Source organism: Macrobrachium nipponense, chromosome 28 (assembly GCF_015104395.2).
Source record: "Macrobrachium nipponense isolate FS-2020 chromosome 28, ASM1510439v2, whole genome shotgun sequence".
In the NCBI taxonomy this organism is placed as follows: Eukaryota; Metazoa; Arthropoda; class Malacostraca; order Decapoda; family Palaemonidae; genus Macrobrachium; species Macrobrachium nipponense.
Genome location: NC_087217.1, coordinates 43,897,318 through 43,911,701, shown reverse-complemented (window position 1 = coordinate 43,911,701; position 14,384 = coordinate 43,897,318). Strand labels below are relative to the sequence as shown.

The 14,384-nt window shown below is 35.5% G+C and overlaps 2 protein-coding genes across 2 annotated transcripts in view; one reads left to right on the top strand and one right to left on the bottom strand.

Annotated features, from left to right (window-relative positions):
- Window positions 1-614: 614 nt before the first annotated feature.
- LOC135201698 (uncharacterized) overlaps window positions 615-14,384 on the top strand; it is a 36,589-nt gene continuing 22,819 nt past the window's right edge. Inside the window, exon 1 of the mRNA XM_064230846.1 lies at window positions 615-696. The gene's annotated coding sequence lies outside the window, so the exon portion shown is untranslated. The remainder of the gene's footprint in view (window positions 697-14,384) is intronic.
- LOC135201699 (indian hedgehog B protein-like) overlaps window positions 2,462-14,384 on the bottom strand; it is a 19,063-nt gene continuing 7,140 nt past the window's right edge. Inside the window, exons 2-6 of the mRNA XM_064230851.1 lie at window positions 12,453-12,499; window positions 10,503-10,689; window positions 8,207-8,372; window positions 4,061-4,200; window positions 2,462-3,082 (exon numbers count right to left, since the gene is read on the bottom strand). Coding sequence (XP_064086921.1) covers window positions 2,745-3,082; window positions 4,061-4,200; window positions 8,207-8,372; window positions 10,503-10,689; window positions 12,453-12,499 — 878 coding nt within the window. The 3' untranslated portion in view covers window positions 2,462-2,744. The remainder of the gene's footprint in view (window positions 3,083-4,060; window positions 4,201-8,206; window positions 8,373-10,502; window positions 10,690-12,452; window positions 12,500-14,384) is intronic.

The window sequence follows — 14,384 nt, the reverse complement described above, 5'->3', positions numbered from 1 at the left end:
CTTTTAGAATTCTCTCCTAATGCACGCCATAGGCCTAAACCTTGCAAAAATGCCTACCCTCGCTTGAATGAAGTTTTAGCTATGATTATAACAGTTCAGTTGTAGCAGATTAATCATAGTCCTAATTAGCCTAAAAAATTAAATAAATTCACGATTACTTTCCCGTTTTGAAATACGTCTGTTCAAATGAAAGTTTTAAAAATTAAGTCTGTGTTTTGCTTTGTATTAAAATCAATCATTAACTGCATCAGAAGTTGTTTATAATAATTTTTATCTAACATTAAACGTGATATAAAGTTGTACTACTTTTAGAAGTTTCTCGAAATCTAAGTCAGGAGTCTTGTCTCCCAGGAGCACGGGAGCTATAAGGATAGTACTATAACAGTAGCATTTTGCAAAAACTTGTGGTATTATTGAAAAACCACACATATGAACTCATGAAAGTGGAAAAACACTAAAAATTACATTTGTCTGAGGAGCAGCAACAAAAAGGAATGAGCGGTAAAAGATAAAAAAAAAAAAAAAAAAAAAAAAAAAAAAAAAAAAAACAAAAAAAAAAAAAAAAAAAAAAAAAAAAAAAAAAGCAAATCGTATCCTAAACTTCTTAAGTAATCAGTCTTCTTAGGAACGCCGTGATCGTTACACATAGAGATCTTTGGCTTCGTCAAATTACTGAAGAAAATCTGGCTCTAAAATGTAAGTTAAATACTCAAAATTTTTCATATTTACACGTTTTATTTAATGGAATCTACAGAACAACACACTTATGCTATGAGAATTGGTGTTATTTTTTAGTAGAATAAGCCTATTAGTCTAAGTTTACGCTTTTTTTGCCATCACGCCCATGGAATAGGCCTAGGTTTTGCGAGAGGTATAGGTAATACTTTGTATAATTTGTCAAATTTACTTATATTTGAACCACATGGTACGTTTAATCTTGCTTGAGGCTAAACGTAGGTTAAAAAGTCAAATGATGACAGTATTACTACCCTAACCTATAGTGTCACCTAAATAACCATTTACCTAATGCAGCTTGTTGCGTACTGTGTATGTTTGCAGCAATTCAGGGTTAATGTGGTTTATTTTATTGATTTTTTGTAGATATTTATATAGCCAGTTTTTATTCATTTATTTATCTATTAAATTTATTATTCTATGTCGTAAAATTTTGTTTTATAATAGCCATTTTTATTTATTTATTTATCTATTAATGTTTATATTTTTATGCCATAAAATTTTGTTTTGCGTCGTTGTTAACCATCGTGGTTTGATGATAATGGGGTGACCAGAATGGGAAATAGGGGTATCGGGGCGGGGTGGTCTCGGTACTAACCTAACCTTTAGCTCGTGGGATTAATGGTATGGTACTTTAATCTCTCATAGGCCTATTTTCTGGACTTTTAAGCTTGTGCTTTAAACATTTTTTTTTCATTATTGTTAGTATACAAACCACACATTTTTGCTTCCTCCTATGTAAAAAAAGAAAAATATCGCTGAACCCCACAGGAAAGTGGCATTTTTGGGGAGGAACCAAAACACGGGACACTTACTAAGATAAATGGTCCAAAATGCATAACCCACTAGATCAACCGTTGGGAAATAGGCCTACTTGGCTTCTGCTTATAAGTATCATTCTTTACAAAACACAAAACCAACGGCAAAGACATCTCAAGGCCAGTTGCAGCAATGAATCCTAACTTTACCTTACCTTCCCAAACCTAATATAGGTCTATGGTAACAGGGGCTTTGACCACTATTGACCTCCAACGTAATGTGAGGAATATTTTTAAATGTCTTAGAGCCCAAATAAATTTACAAAGATCAAGATGACATGCATACAAGAGAGGTACACCATTCCTCCTTTTGTAACAGATAATTACATTAATAAGTTTAAAACCTTCATAGGGTATGTGTAAGACAGAACAGGTGTCTTCCAAAGGTGAGGGTGAGCATCAGTTTATTTTCCTTGTCAGAGTAAGTTTGAAGTGAAGACACTTCAAACCACCTTTTGCAGCATTGCCTTCTAGGTGGCATAAAGACAGTTAATCTGTATTTGGTTATGCCAGGACTGGGGCTTTTCACTGAAGTGCCCACCACAGTGACAGAGTATTCAGAACTTTAGTCAGAGACTCCACTGAATTTTGACTAGCTGCATTCACTTCTCAGAACCAGCTCCAATTCATGATCAGATATGTGAGTGAGCTTCAGATCACCAAGGGGGTTGGTTCAGGAGACGAAGCAGAATTCCAGAGCTGACCTTTCTTGTTGACCAGACCAGACACAAAAACCAAGTCCATTCTTGTGGTTATGGGAGTAGAAATTGATGCGATTTGCAAATATTTTAAGTGTCACAAATTGTAGATAGTGAATGTTTTTTTTATATATCAAATGTAAAGATTTTCAGGACTTAGCCGTAAATGCAGTGAAATGTTAGTTGGTTAGGTTGGAAGCAAAGTTGATGTAGAAACTGATACTCGATTTAATCGGCTTGAAAATTGACAAGTGACATTCTCTTATTGAATATATGAATTACATCTTCAGTAAACCTATGATGTAATTGATGACAGAGATGATTGCTTCTGAAGAGAATTAATAAATGAATTGTGCTTATCTTGAATTAAATACAGCATGAATTGTATTAAGTCTGTGTAATGATTATCAGGTATGTGGAGTATTATGTCACTCATTTTAAAATTTATTCTATTATTATTCACTGAAGACATTTAAGAATCTAAAAGACTAAATCACACGGAAGTAATGAAAGTATGGAAGGCATTGTTAACCAAGTCCAAATAGGGAGGACAAGACAACAGTGCCTTTTCCTCAACCAAGGGCTCCACAACCACCGAAGAATCTTTTGGTGCCAAGTAGCGAGTGGGGAGAAACCTCCGCGCGAACCATTTCATCAGTCGTACGTAAGGCATGGTTCCTTCGTACTGACCATCCTCGGTCATCCATGAGGGGAACCACCTCACAGGGGCGAGGGCAACGTGGGCTATGTCGTGGGTGACTGATGCGTAGCAGGATGCTAAGATGCCGTTCACGAAGATGGTGCCTGTTTGAGTTAGAGGCACGTATGCTCCTGCGAAGTTAAGAAGGGTTTTTAATAGATACACTTGCATATGCAGCGTACACATGTAGTGCTTAAACAGTAGGTCAGTTTGATCTTGAATTTAGTGTTGCATATAAGTTATGGTTGTAATGTGTAACACAAAACTATATTAAATTTATCAGATTGCAGAGTTTTGCCTGCGCATGGAGTGTGGTCCTAAATAGCCCGAGGCTCGTGGTTTGGCAGTATATAGGCCTGTCATCTATTGACCTTTGAATATATGTTTGTGAGGATTGTGGTCAAACATGATGGAAGAGGCTTGACCTTATCCCCTAATTCTGACGTTCTGAATAGTATCTCATAGTATTTAATCTATCTTAATGTTACTTCAGGACTGTATTACCATTTTTAGTTCTTTTGACTTGTCATACTTCTGGTGTGGGTTCTTTAGAGTTACTGTACTAGCATAGTATTGGTTTAAGTTAATGTGACCCTTTATACCTAGTAGTATTGTTCATTCATTTGAAAGTAATGCTAGAAGGTACAGTCATGAATGATGTTATACCTGTAAGAATAAGTTTCACCTCATTGTACCACTTAGTATTATCTTATATTTGTCATCCATCTAAGAGTCTTTTGCTCAAGTTATCATACCAATGCAGTAATTCATTTGAATTTGAATTGTTATGCTCTGCCATAACCACTAGTGCTAGATAATTGGTTTTATACATTTTAGCTTTTCAGGGTTGCTGTTGAACCTCTTTCTAATAGACTTAGGTTAGTGGAGTAATTTTACCTTGCCCTATTAGTGTTTCAGGAAGAGATAACTGTAATGTTAGCTCATTTGAGTTGAAGGTATACCCTAATTATAGGTCATTTGAGTTATAGTATACCCTTGTGCTTGCTCAATTAAGTACCCCCATGTGACATCTATTATGAATTAGCACATCCCCCATGCTAGTGAATGTAAAGTGTTTCTGCCCTTGTTCCGGGTCAATAAAATCATACCTTGTTTGAGAACTGGCATGATGTTTGTTATGTTGGTTACCATAACTTTCTTCGCCTGATGCTTGGGTGTGTTCGTCGAGAGCTGGAACTTTTCAGACAGCATCAAGAGTCTCTCGTTTTCAGATAATTCCCCTGAAAATCTGAAATGGAGACAATAGAATTAATTCGTTGTTTCATGCACACTAGAATATTTGTTTAAACAGACTATTTCCAAGTCTTCAGTCCTCTGGTAAGGGAAAAGAAAAACCTTTGAAATTCACTCAAGGACGGGAACTGATATGTAAGCTTTTAAAGTAACTGCTAAGGTTGCTCAGCAAGATTTGGTTAAAAGGTTAGCTTAGGTGAAAGGATTAATCAGAGTGTTTTCAGAAGGTTTAATCATGTGGAAAAAAAAAAGACACGATAGACTCATGCAGGATGAAGGAGGCGAGGAAGTCCTATAAAGATTGGGCCATAATTTTCAGGGAGCATGAAGGATTATGTAAGAGTGGTGAATGATGCCGAGTGCATAAAGGGGTTCAACGTGTTTCTTATAAGCTTTCTCTGTAGGTATATAAAGCGGCTAATGTTGTGGAAGTTTTGTGCATAGGGTATCCATCCACGATTCAGCCGTCAGATTCTGAGTTGGCATTGATTTTTTGTAATTTCTTCCTCTCTCCCTCAGAGGTGTGTCTGTTTTCTTAAGTAGCCTGGAAAACAGACCAAACTTCTGTAGCTTCCCCTTCCGATGTGTCACCGTCGGGACACAGAACAGAAGCCCAAAAACACGCCAACGTCTGTCTGGAGGTTTGAGGATTCTAGTCACTGACAAGGTTGAACAGTTTGAAGGCGTTTGATGACGTCAGACGTCTCGTTTGATCCTTCGTTTGAAGGGGGAAGGATTTCATTGTTGTTATCTGTATTGATTATTGTTGTTACTTTTATTAATTGTTGTGATTTGTACTGACTTCTGTAATTATTGTTATCAATTTCTCTTGGTTCTTGGAGCCTTCTGTGTAATTTCTGCAAAGTCGTTGTGTTTCAGTTATTGCTAAGTCTGGATATTCTGTAAATATTTGAGGTTCCAGATTTAAACAAAAAGAAATGGTGGAATCGAGTATTGGATAAAAAGGACACACCAACTATTTTAGTGCAGCTTGGAATAATGTCTAAGAAAGAATTAGCTCAGAGTAAAAGAAAAAAGATAGGAATGACGTAAAGGATTATATTAGTATCTTAGAAGGGAGGGGCATATTGAATGGATAAAACAGAAGATTGGCGTTACAGAGAGAGAGAGAGAGAGAGAGAGAGAGGTGTGGTGTAAACTGTTATTGAAACATGGTCAGAGAGAGAGAGAGGGGTGGGGGGCAAATCTGTTAAAGTTTCTCTAATCAGTCCCAGGTAGGGAGACGGGAATGAGAGAGGGAGCGGAGAGAAAAAGAGATATAGAGAGTGAGGGAGGGGGAAAAGGGGATGAATAGGCCTATATAATTGCTGTAAGGGTAATCAGAAATGAAAACAGACAGATAAATATAGAGACAAAATAAAAGCCTTTTTTGACTTATTTTCTTATTTTTTCATGAGGTCATCTGTGATTGAGAAGGGTGGATTGGGCTGGTGAATTATTGGTAGAATTATATAGAAATCAGGTCAGTTGGCTACAGTACCTGAATACGCGCCAAAATCTCTCTCTCTCTCTCTCTCTCTCTCTCTCTCTTCGTAGACAATGAAAATCTAGCTTTTCGTCAGTAGGCTAGTATTCTCTCTCTCTCTCTCTCTCTCTCTCTCTCTCTCTCTCTCTCTCTCTCTCTCTCCGTCGGTAGGCCAATATTTCTTTCTATTCCAAATTCTTAATGAAAATTCTGATGCCAATTATTAGAGGGAGAGAGAGAGAGAGAGAGAGGTTGTTGTACTACATGTTTTCTGATGACTAATTAAATACTTCTGACGGGTCTCGTCAGACTGGAAATGCCTCTGGGAATTTGTCAAGACTTTTAAAAATCCGAATAATTTTTTTATATTTTTTTAATCGAGATGACTAAATATTGCCATCTGGAGAGCAGGGGTTTTCGAGAAGGTGCTCTTGGAAGTGAGAGTTAGGACACTTGGTTGTTTGTTAATCCATTTGTTTATCTTTTATTTATTAATTAATAAATTTGTTTATTTGCTTGTTTATTTGTTAATTTATATATTAAGGTTTTATTTATTTATTTATTAGTTAATGTATTTGATCTATTTTTAGTTTTTAATTTATTTTTGTTAAGGTTCTGTAGCTTATATATTTTTCAAATTAATGTTTGTTTTATTTATTTTTTTATTTGAATATTTATCATTTGGCTTGTTTTATTTAAGAATTTATTTGCTTATTTATTTGTTAAATTGTATTCGTTTATTATATATATATATATATATATATATATATATATATATATATATACTATATATATATAGTATATACTATAGATATATATATATATAGATAGATAGATAGATAGATGATAGATAGATAGATAGATGATATATATATATATATATATATATATATATATATTATATATATATATATTTCTTTTTTTTATCTATATATATTTATTTTTCATTCATTTATATATATATATATATTATATATATATATATATAAATGATGAATTGTATATATAGTATATATATATATATATATATATATATATATATATATACAATTTATTTATCTATTTATTTATATAACAAAAAACTAGCCTACTATGAGATTCAGGGTCTCTGTAACACGGTTTTTTGGATTTTGCTCCTTGTCAAAGCATCGAATGTAGCTGAAAGTTGACATATGTATATTTTACAACCACACACAAATTTTGTCAGCATTATCAATAACCTAAACCTGATAGTTTTAATTTTTATAGAGTAAAAATGATCTAGTCGACGCCATGGCCAATGATTACAGCCAAGAGTCGAAAAACATTCATTACGTAAGCAAGGTAAACACCTTTTGACAAAATGTTGCTGCCCGCCCATCCACCAGACAGAAACTCCATCGGCTCTGAAACCCAAAGACTTTATGAATGGCGAAACGATACATAGATGTGGGTGGGGTATCAGTGCTAGCGTAGTAATACTACTGTAGCAGTAGTGCCGCAACAGTATAGCAGTAATATACATGAATTAAACGTTTAGGCCAACTGCTGGGATCCTTGAGGATCATTTAGCACTTCTTACAACTACTTGAGAAATTAGTTTTTATAGCCAGAAGTTAAATTTTCTAATCCAACAATGCCCATGGTAGCCTTCAGTGTTATCCTGAATTTATAACGAGGCGAAAGTGGGCGGAGCCTCATGAAGTCATCATTCTGACGATAATTATTGGTGAAGGTTTAAAGCCAATATACGGTACCGGCTATTTTTTTCAGTAAATAGGTAGATAGCCAATAAATAAAAATTGCTTGACATTGGATATAGCAGTTATCAAATCAATCTTGTCTATTATGTTTTTGAAAGTTACGCACTATTCCCTACATCTTGTCAATCTGATTGTGACCTATAAAGTAGACTGCAATTTCTTAGGAAACCTATTTTGGGAGTTAGACTAATAATCGAAGTGTTTTTGTATTTATTAACATATTTTGTTGTTTGTTCATTATGACAATTATCAGTGGAGAGGTTCCAGAGTTCATAAAGGTGTACTGCTTTGCTTGTATTTAAATTTGTATGTCATTGTTGCCAGAGGTTTAGCCTTCGTTACGTATAGCCAATCATCCATCGAGAAAGAGGGAAGAAATGTTGTCATAAGTTACGTAACGAGTGCGTTCGAAACCTTTTCTCTGAGTAAGTTGGCCCGTCTTCAAAAAAAGTCACTTTTACATTATAAGTACCAAATTTATTCAACCTACGTAATGCAGAATACAGTCAAAATTTATGTGTAGATATAATATGTATTCTGAATAAGCGTTATATTTATGAAATGCATAGATAAAAAGCTATTGCGAAAAAACCGTGTTACAGAGGCCTTGAATCTCATAGTAGTCGAATCACTATTGCGCCTAGAAATACCAGTAGATATTATAGACCCATTGTTTTCTGTTCAGCAGTTAAAAAAATAAAATAAAAAATTAGGCCCTCGTGTTTTTCATTCAACTAAACCAAGCTGTTCTCGCCTCTTAATACTTTCCTTACCTCGGGAGCAACTGGTTGTCGTTGGAGGTAAAGAGGAGGTGTGAGGAGGAGAGGGTGAGCTGAGGTCCCCCTTCGGTAGAAATGGAGAGGTACTGGGCTTCCTCCTCAGGTCTTCGGTCTAGCCAGGCCACCAGTGGACTCCAGACCGGTTCTCCGTTCTCAGTTCCTTTTGGTTGAGAACTGGGATGAAGTTTTGTCCTTATAGTGCTTATAGATTTGTTTGTGTGTTAGTACTTTGTATGTGCTTGCTTACGCGATGCGATGTGTCTGTGATTCTGTTGTTCTGAATGTGTGCGTGTTGTTTGTGACCGTATGTAATCGCGTTTTCTAGTACTAAAGGTTGGCTCGTGTGCCCGTAGTAGTTAGTACTTTGTATGTGCATATATCATAAATAACAGAATCGAAATATATCTGTGCGTGTACTCACTAAGAATCTATTTAAAGTGAACCTAGATTAATCACTTAGATTAGTCATTTATGTTAATCAGTTGTATTAAGTGCACATATATTGATCATAATTATATGAATCCATATATATATGTATAAATAAATCAGGTAGCCTATAATCAATTGTTACCTTTTATCTTACTAATAACTGCAGTAATATATGAGTTAGTATATGGTCAACAAATCAGTTAGCATAAAAATTAATGATTTTTATCACTTCATATATGAATTTGTATTAGTTAAAATATGATTTTTATCATGTTTATCTTTATTCTATGCAATTATCAGAGTACATTAGTATTTTCTGTAGCATATGTATCTTAATGAGATGAAGTGAAAAAATGTATCAGTATATATCACGTGATCACTATTATTTACGAATATCATCATATGCATATGTCTTATATCTTATTACTTGAATCTGTATTTGTGTACACCATGAATTTTTTTACTTATAAGTATTCTCTATATAGGTATCTATATATATTCACATAGTGTCTGTATCACACTCCTATAAGTCAAATGCAAGTCAAGCTTGAGTAATATTTAGTGGTTGGTTTTGTAGCCGACCGAGCATTTATGTAAGTGTTACATAATAAAAATATGGAATGTTATTCCATATATATAAAAAACTAAAACTATGATTAATTAAAACCAGTGACCCAAGAGGTCAACCAGTTTGTTTGCAGGAATGTGATCAGACCAGATACGATAAAGTAGGCTAAGATGATGTATACAATAAAGTAGGCTAAGATGACGTGTACTCAGTCAGTGTCTAGTGCCGTCACCTGTGGTCATTCATTTGTTTATAAACTATAGCCCAAGCGTCTTGCTTGAGGCAACCACCGTGACCTATAATTCAAACGGCCTACGTGATTTGTAATCTATGTCATCTGTGTGTATGTTCGTATGTTCGAGCTACTGTCTGCTTCCTTTATGATTTGTAAACGAGATTGTAGAGGAGAAGCGATCAAGCCAACGTCATTAGAAGACTTGTCCATTTTTATCTAAGCTTCATCATGTAGAATTCAATCAGCCATCATCATTGGCAGACTTGTACAATTTCATCTTGTAATCTCAGAAGAATAGATGTATTTTTGTATTCAGTGTTTTCTACTAGAACCTCACATCAGAAAGAGATCGAATGAACTTATAACTATCGTCATGAGTTTAACACATCTCCGTCGTCATAACCAAAGAAGATATGGACTTCGTAAGTTATCATCAAACCCCAAGACACTCCAATGAGTATGGAAGTCAGAACTAACCGACTTAGCGTAAGATTATCGCAAGTCTAACATAACCTCATAAATATTATACAAGGCAACAGCCCTAACACATACGTATGTGATGTGATGTATCTGTAATTTTATTGTTTTGAATGTGTGTAAGTTGTTGTGTGAGTTTGTATGTGTTTGTGTGTAATATGTAGTTTTGAAGTTTGGTCTTGAGTTTTATGGTACTAAGAATTTGCTTGTACCGCATGCGTATGTGATGTGGTAAATTTGTAATTTTATTGATTTGGAAAGTGTGCTTTTGCCGTTTGTGTGTAATATGTTGGGGGGACGTTTGGTCAAGTTTTATAGTACTAAAGGTTTGTGTGTAAGTTGTTCATGTTTGCACAACACTCTTGAGGGACAGTGATCCAGGAATAGATTTTAAAAATAGGTAATTAATCATTTTTACTATGACATACATAAATATAAACCTGCCTAGGTCAAGTATAGAGGTTTAAACCGCGAATACTCGACTATCCAGTGGGCCTAAGTACAAGTTGAAAATCCGTCGATTAAAAGCATCACTTGACATAACTAAAAATCCAACATGAAACAATAAAAAAATATCTTACCAGCGAGGACCATATCCCCAACATTAAGGTCAGCCATCCTGACCTCCCCCTGGGGAGTGTTCGCGCGCGCGTCGGCGGGAAAGCACGGCCCGTTCAGGCAGTCGCAGCAGAAGGAGCGCCTTAGAGCTTTGCTATAGCAGTTGCACAGCCCTCGGCTCTTGCACGAGACGATGACGTTTCCCGAATGCTAAAAAAAAAAAAAGAGAGAAACTTAAAGTATTATTTGCGTTATCTGAAAATGAAAAAGTAGGTTTGTCTGTCTTTCTTGGGAGCTTCTGTGCTAAGATTGAAACAAAGATAGGCCTTAAAAAAACAGTGTTAAAATGAACTTAGAGCACTATTTGCGTTATTTGAACATGAAAAACTAGGTTTGTTTGTTAAGATTAAACCTAAGATAGGCCTAAAAAAAAATAAGGGTTAAAATGAAGAAATCAATCACTTTTCACGAGACCTGATATTTGAGAACGAAACTTAACGTTACCTACGGTATTTGAAAATGAAAAAGAGGTTTTTGTTTGTTTCTTTGGAGCGTTTGGCGAGGTTAGGTCGAATGTCGGTCTAAAAACAAGATTAAATTGAAGGACTCATTAGTTTTTATGAGTATTGATGTTTAAGTAAGAAACCTAAGTGTTATATACGTTATTTGAGAGTGAAAAACGCTTTTGTTTGTCTTCCTTAGACGCGTTTGATAGGATTAAACCAAAGGCAGCCCTAAAAACTAAGGTTAAATTAGACCTAACAGACAAAGGTTAAGGTTCGAACCAAAGGTAGGCCTAAAAAGTTAGGTTAAATCAGTAGTCTTTCATAGGTACTGACATATTTATCAGTACCTGCGCTAAAAAGTATGTTTAGGTTTAAGTTTCTTCCAACTAAGGTTTACATTTAATTGATGAAAATTTTGGAAAAGTAAAATGTCCCGTAACCTTACTTTCACTCCACAAGGACATATCTGAACATTACCAGCTCTAGAACGGAAGAAGTTAATCGCGTAACTACAACATAACAGAAAACCTTATTAACAAAAATGGAGGCCCCTCTTGGTGGGCCAAACATGGGCAGAGAGGGTAGGGCAGGGGAATCGGGATGGGGTTTGGAACCCCCCCTAAAAAAATAAACGCGGAAAGTAAGAATGAAGTTAAAGAACAGGAAATTAAGAATTGGGGGAAAATGGTAGGAGGAATAGGGAAGGGGAAGGGGGGGACTAGGAAGGGATGTTTTGCGGGAGGGGGGGGGGGGAGATGGGTCTCCTTACTACCTGGGCCTGAACGCTTTCTCTTTTAAAGAAAAAGAAAAAAGGTAAATAAAACGAAAAGTTAAAAATATTCAGTGAAATGTGGGTCACATGCATGTTTAGATGCCAAAGGCGGCGAGGACAATCTTTTTTTAGATTCGTAATATTGATTTAATTAACTGTATTTGTAGCTAATAAAGATTTATTTGATTTATTTAAGGTATGAATTGATATATATATATATATATATATATATATACATATATATATGTATATATATATATATATATATATATATATATTATATATATATATATATATATATATATATATATATATATAGTTCGTTGGGTTCCTTGTTTGGCCAATAATTTTAAAATCTTCGTAATTGACTGTAGCTTTACATTAAAGCAAGAGGCACAAGGAATGACAGAATAATTAGGCTAAAAACAATGGGACAGCAGAGGAATGGTTGTTTAAAGTTCCAACTTTAAACATATCCTATATATATATATATATATATATATATATATATATATATATATATATATATATATATAATATATATATATATATATATATAATATATATATATATATATATACACTTTAGCAAATTTGGAACTTTTTCTTAAGAGGTCGGTAAGCTGACCGCCAAAGACTCTCTCTCTCTCTCTCTCTCTCTCTCTCTCTCTCTCTCTCTCTCTCTCTCATCCTTACCCTGAGGTAATCGACGGATGCATCTCTATTTCCGGAACCACCGACTTCTGTAAAAGAAAAATTACAATATTTATTATAATAATAAAATAAATATATCATAGAGAGCCGAAAAGGGTAAAATGTAAGATAATTCGCTAATGACCCACTGAAGGGTTACTGCTTACATTGGGCATCCCCCTTATAGAATAATAATAATAATAATAATAAGAAGAAGAAGAAGAAGAAGAAGAAATATACAGAGACAGGAGAATGACAAGCAGAACAGAGGAATGGCACAACAAACCAATGCACGGACAATACATGAGACAGACTAAAGAACTAGCCAGCGATGACATGTGGCAGTGGATAGTGAGGGGAGAGCTTAAGAAGGAAACTGAAGGAATGATAACAGCGGCACAAGATCAGACCCTAAGAACCAGATATGCTCAAAGAACGATAGATGGAAATAACATCTCCCCTATATGTAGGAAGTGCAATACGAAAAATAAAACCATAAACCACATAGCAAGCGAATGTCCAGCACTTGCACAGAACCAGTATAAAAAGAGGCATGATTCAGTGGCAAAAGCCCTCCACTGGAGCTTGTGCAAGAAACACCAGCTACCTTGCAGTAATAAGTGGTACGAGCACCATCCGGAATGAGTGATAGAAAACGATCAGGCAAAGATCCTCTGCGACTATGGTATCAGAATAGATAGGGTGATACGTGCAAATAGACCAGACATGACGTTGATTGACAAAATCAAGATGAAAGTATCACTCATTGATGTCGCAATACCATGGGACACCAGAGTTGAAGAGAAAGAAAGGGAAAAAATGGATAAGTATCAAGACCTGAAAATAGAAATAAGAAGGATATGGTATATGCCAGTTGAAATTGTACCCATAATCATTGGAACACTAGGCACGAGCCCAATATCCCTAAAAAGGAATCTGGAAAAACTAGAGGCTGAAGTAGCTCCAGGACTCATGCAGAAGAGTGTGATCCTAGAAACGGCGCACATAGTAAGAAAAGTGATGGACTCCTAAGGAGGCAGGAAGCAACCTGGAACCCCACACTATAAATACCACCCAGTCGAATTGGAGGACTGTGATAGACCAACAACAAAAATAATAATAATACTTGAAGTTCAACTCAGTGGCCCCTATGGTGGGATTGTTTCATATGAGTAAGGCTCGTATTCTAAATCAATAATAATAATAATAATAATAATAATAATAATAATAATAATAATAATAATAATAATAATAATGAAAATACTTGAATTTCAAGTCAATATCCCTTGTGGTGGGCTTGTTCCATACGATTAGGTTCGTCTTCTAAATCAATAATAATAATAATGATTAAGTATCGGCATGTCCACCTCGTAATTATCTTGTAGAGGCGTTCATTAAGTGTCCTAACGAGGTGTTTGCAGCGACAGAGCGTGAAACGAAGCTTGTTTCTGGTCCAGTGCACCCAATTAGAAGCTGTTTTTATCCAAGTTTTGGGCACTAATTAAAGTATCACGGGAGGAGAAAAGCCTTATACCCTCGGGAGTAGATATTTATACCCAGAGTTGACAAAAATATACCCTCGGGAGGAGATATTTATACCCGGAGTTGACCAAAATGCCCACATTAGCGTCTGGACTGGAATACGTGATCAAATTTAGGCCAGCGGCCAAGCGCTTAGGCCTAGGTTATTTGAAGTTGTAACTGGAGGCAAACTTTTTTTGCAGTTGCAATGTGAAACAGTTGTTTCGAGAAGGCTGAGGAAAGTAAGATGGGAGAAAAAGAGTATGAAAGGAGGTACAGTAAAATGAATGGTAGGGGTTGCAGCTAAGGGTCCAAGGGACGCCACCGCTAAAGACCCTAAAGTAATGGCCTACAGTGCGTCGTGTGAGGTGCACTGACAGCACTACCCTCTCCCCGTGGAGACTACAGAGGGAA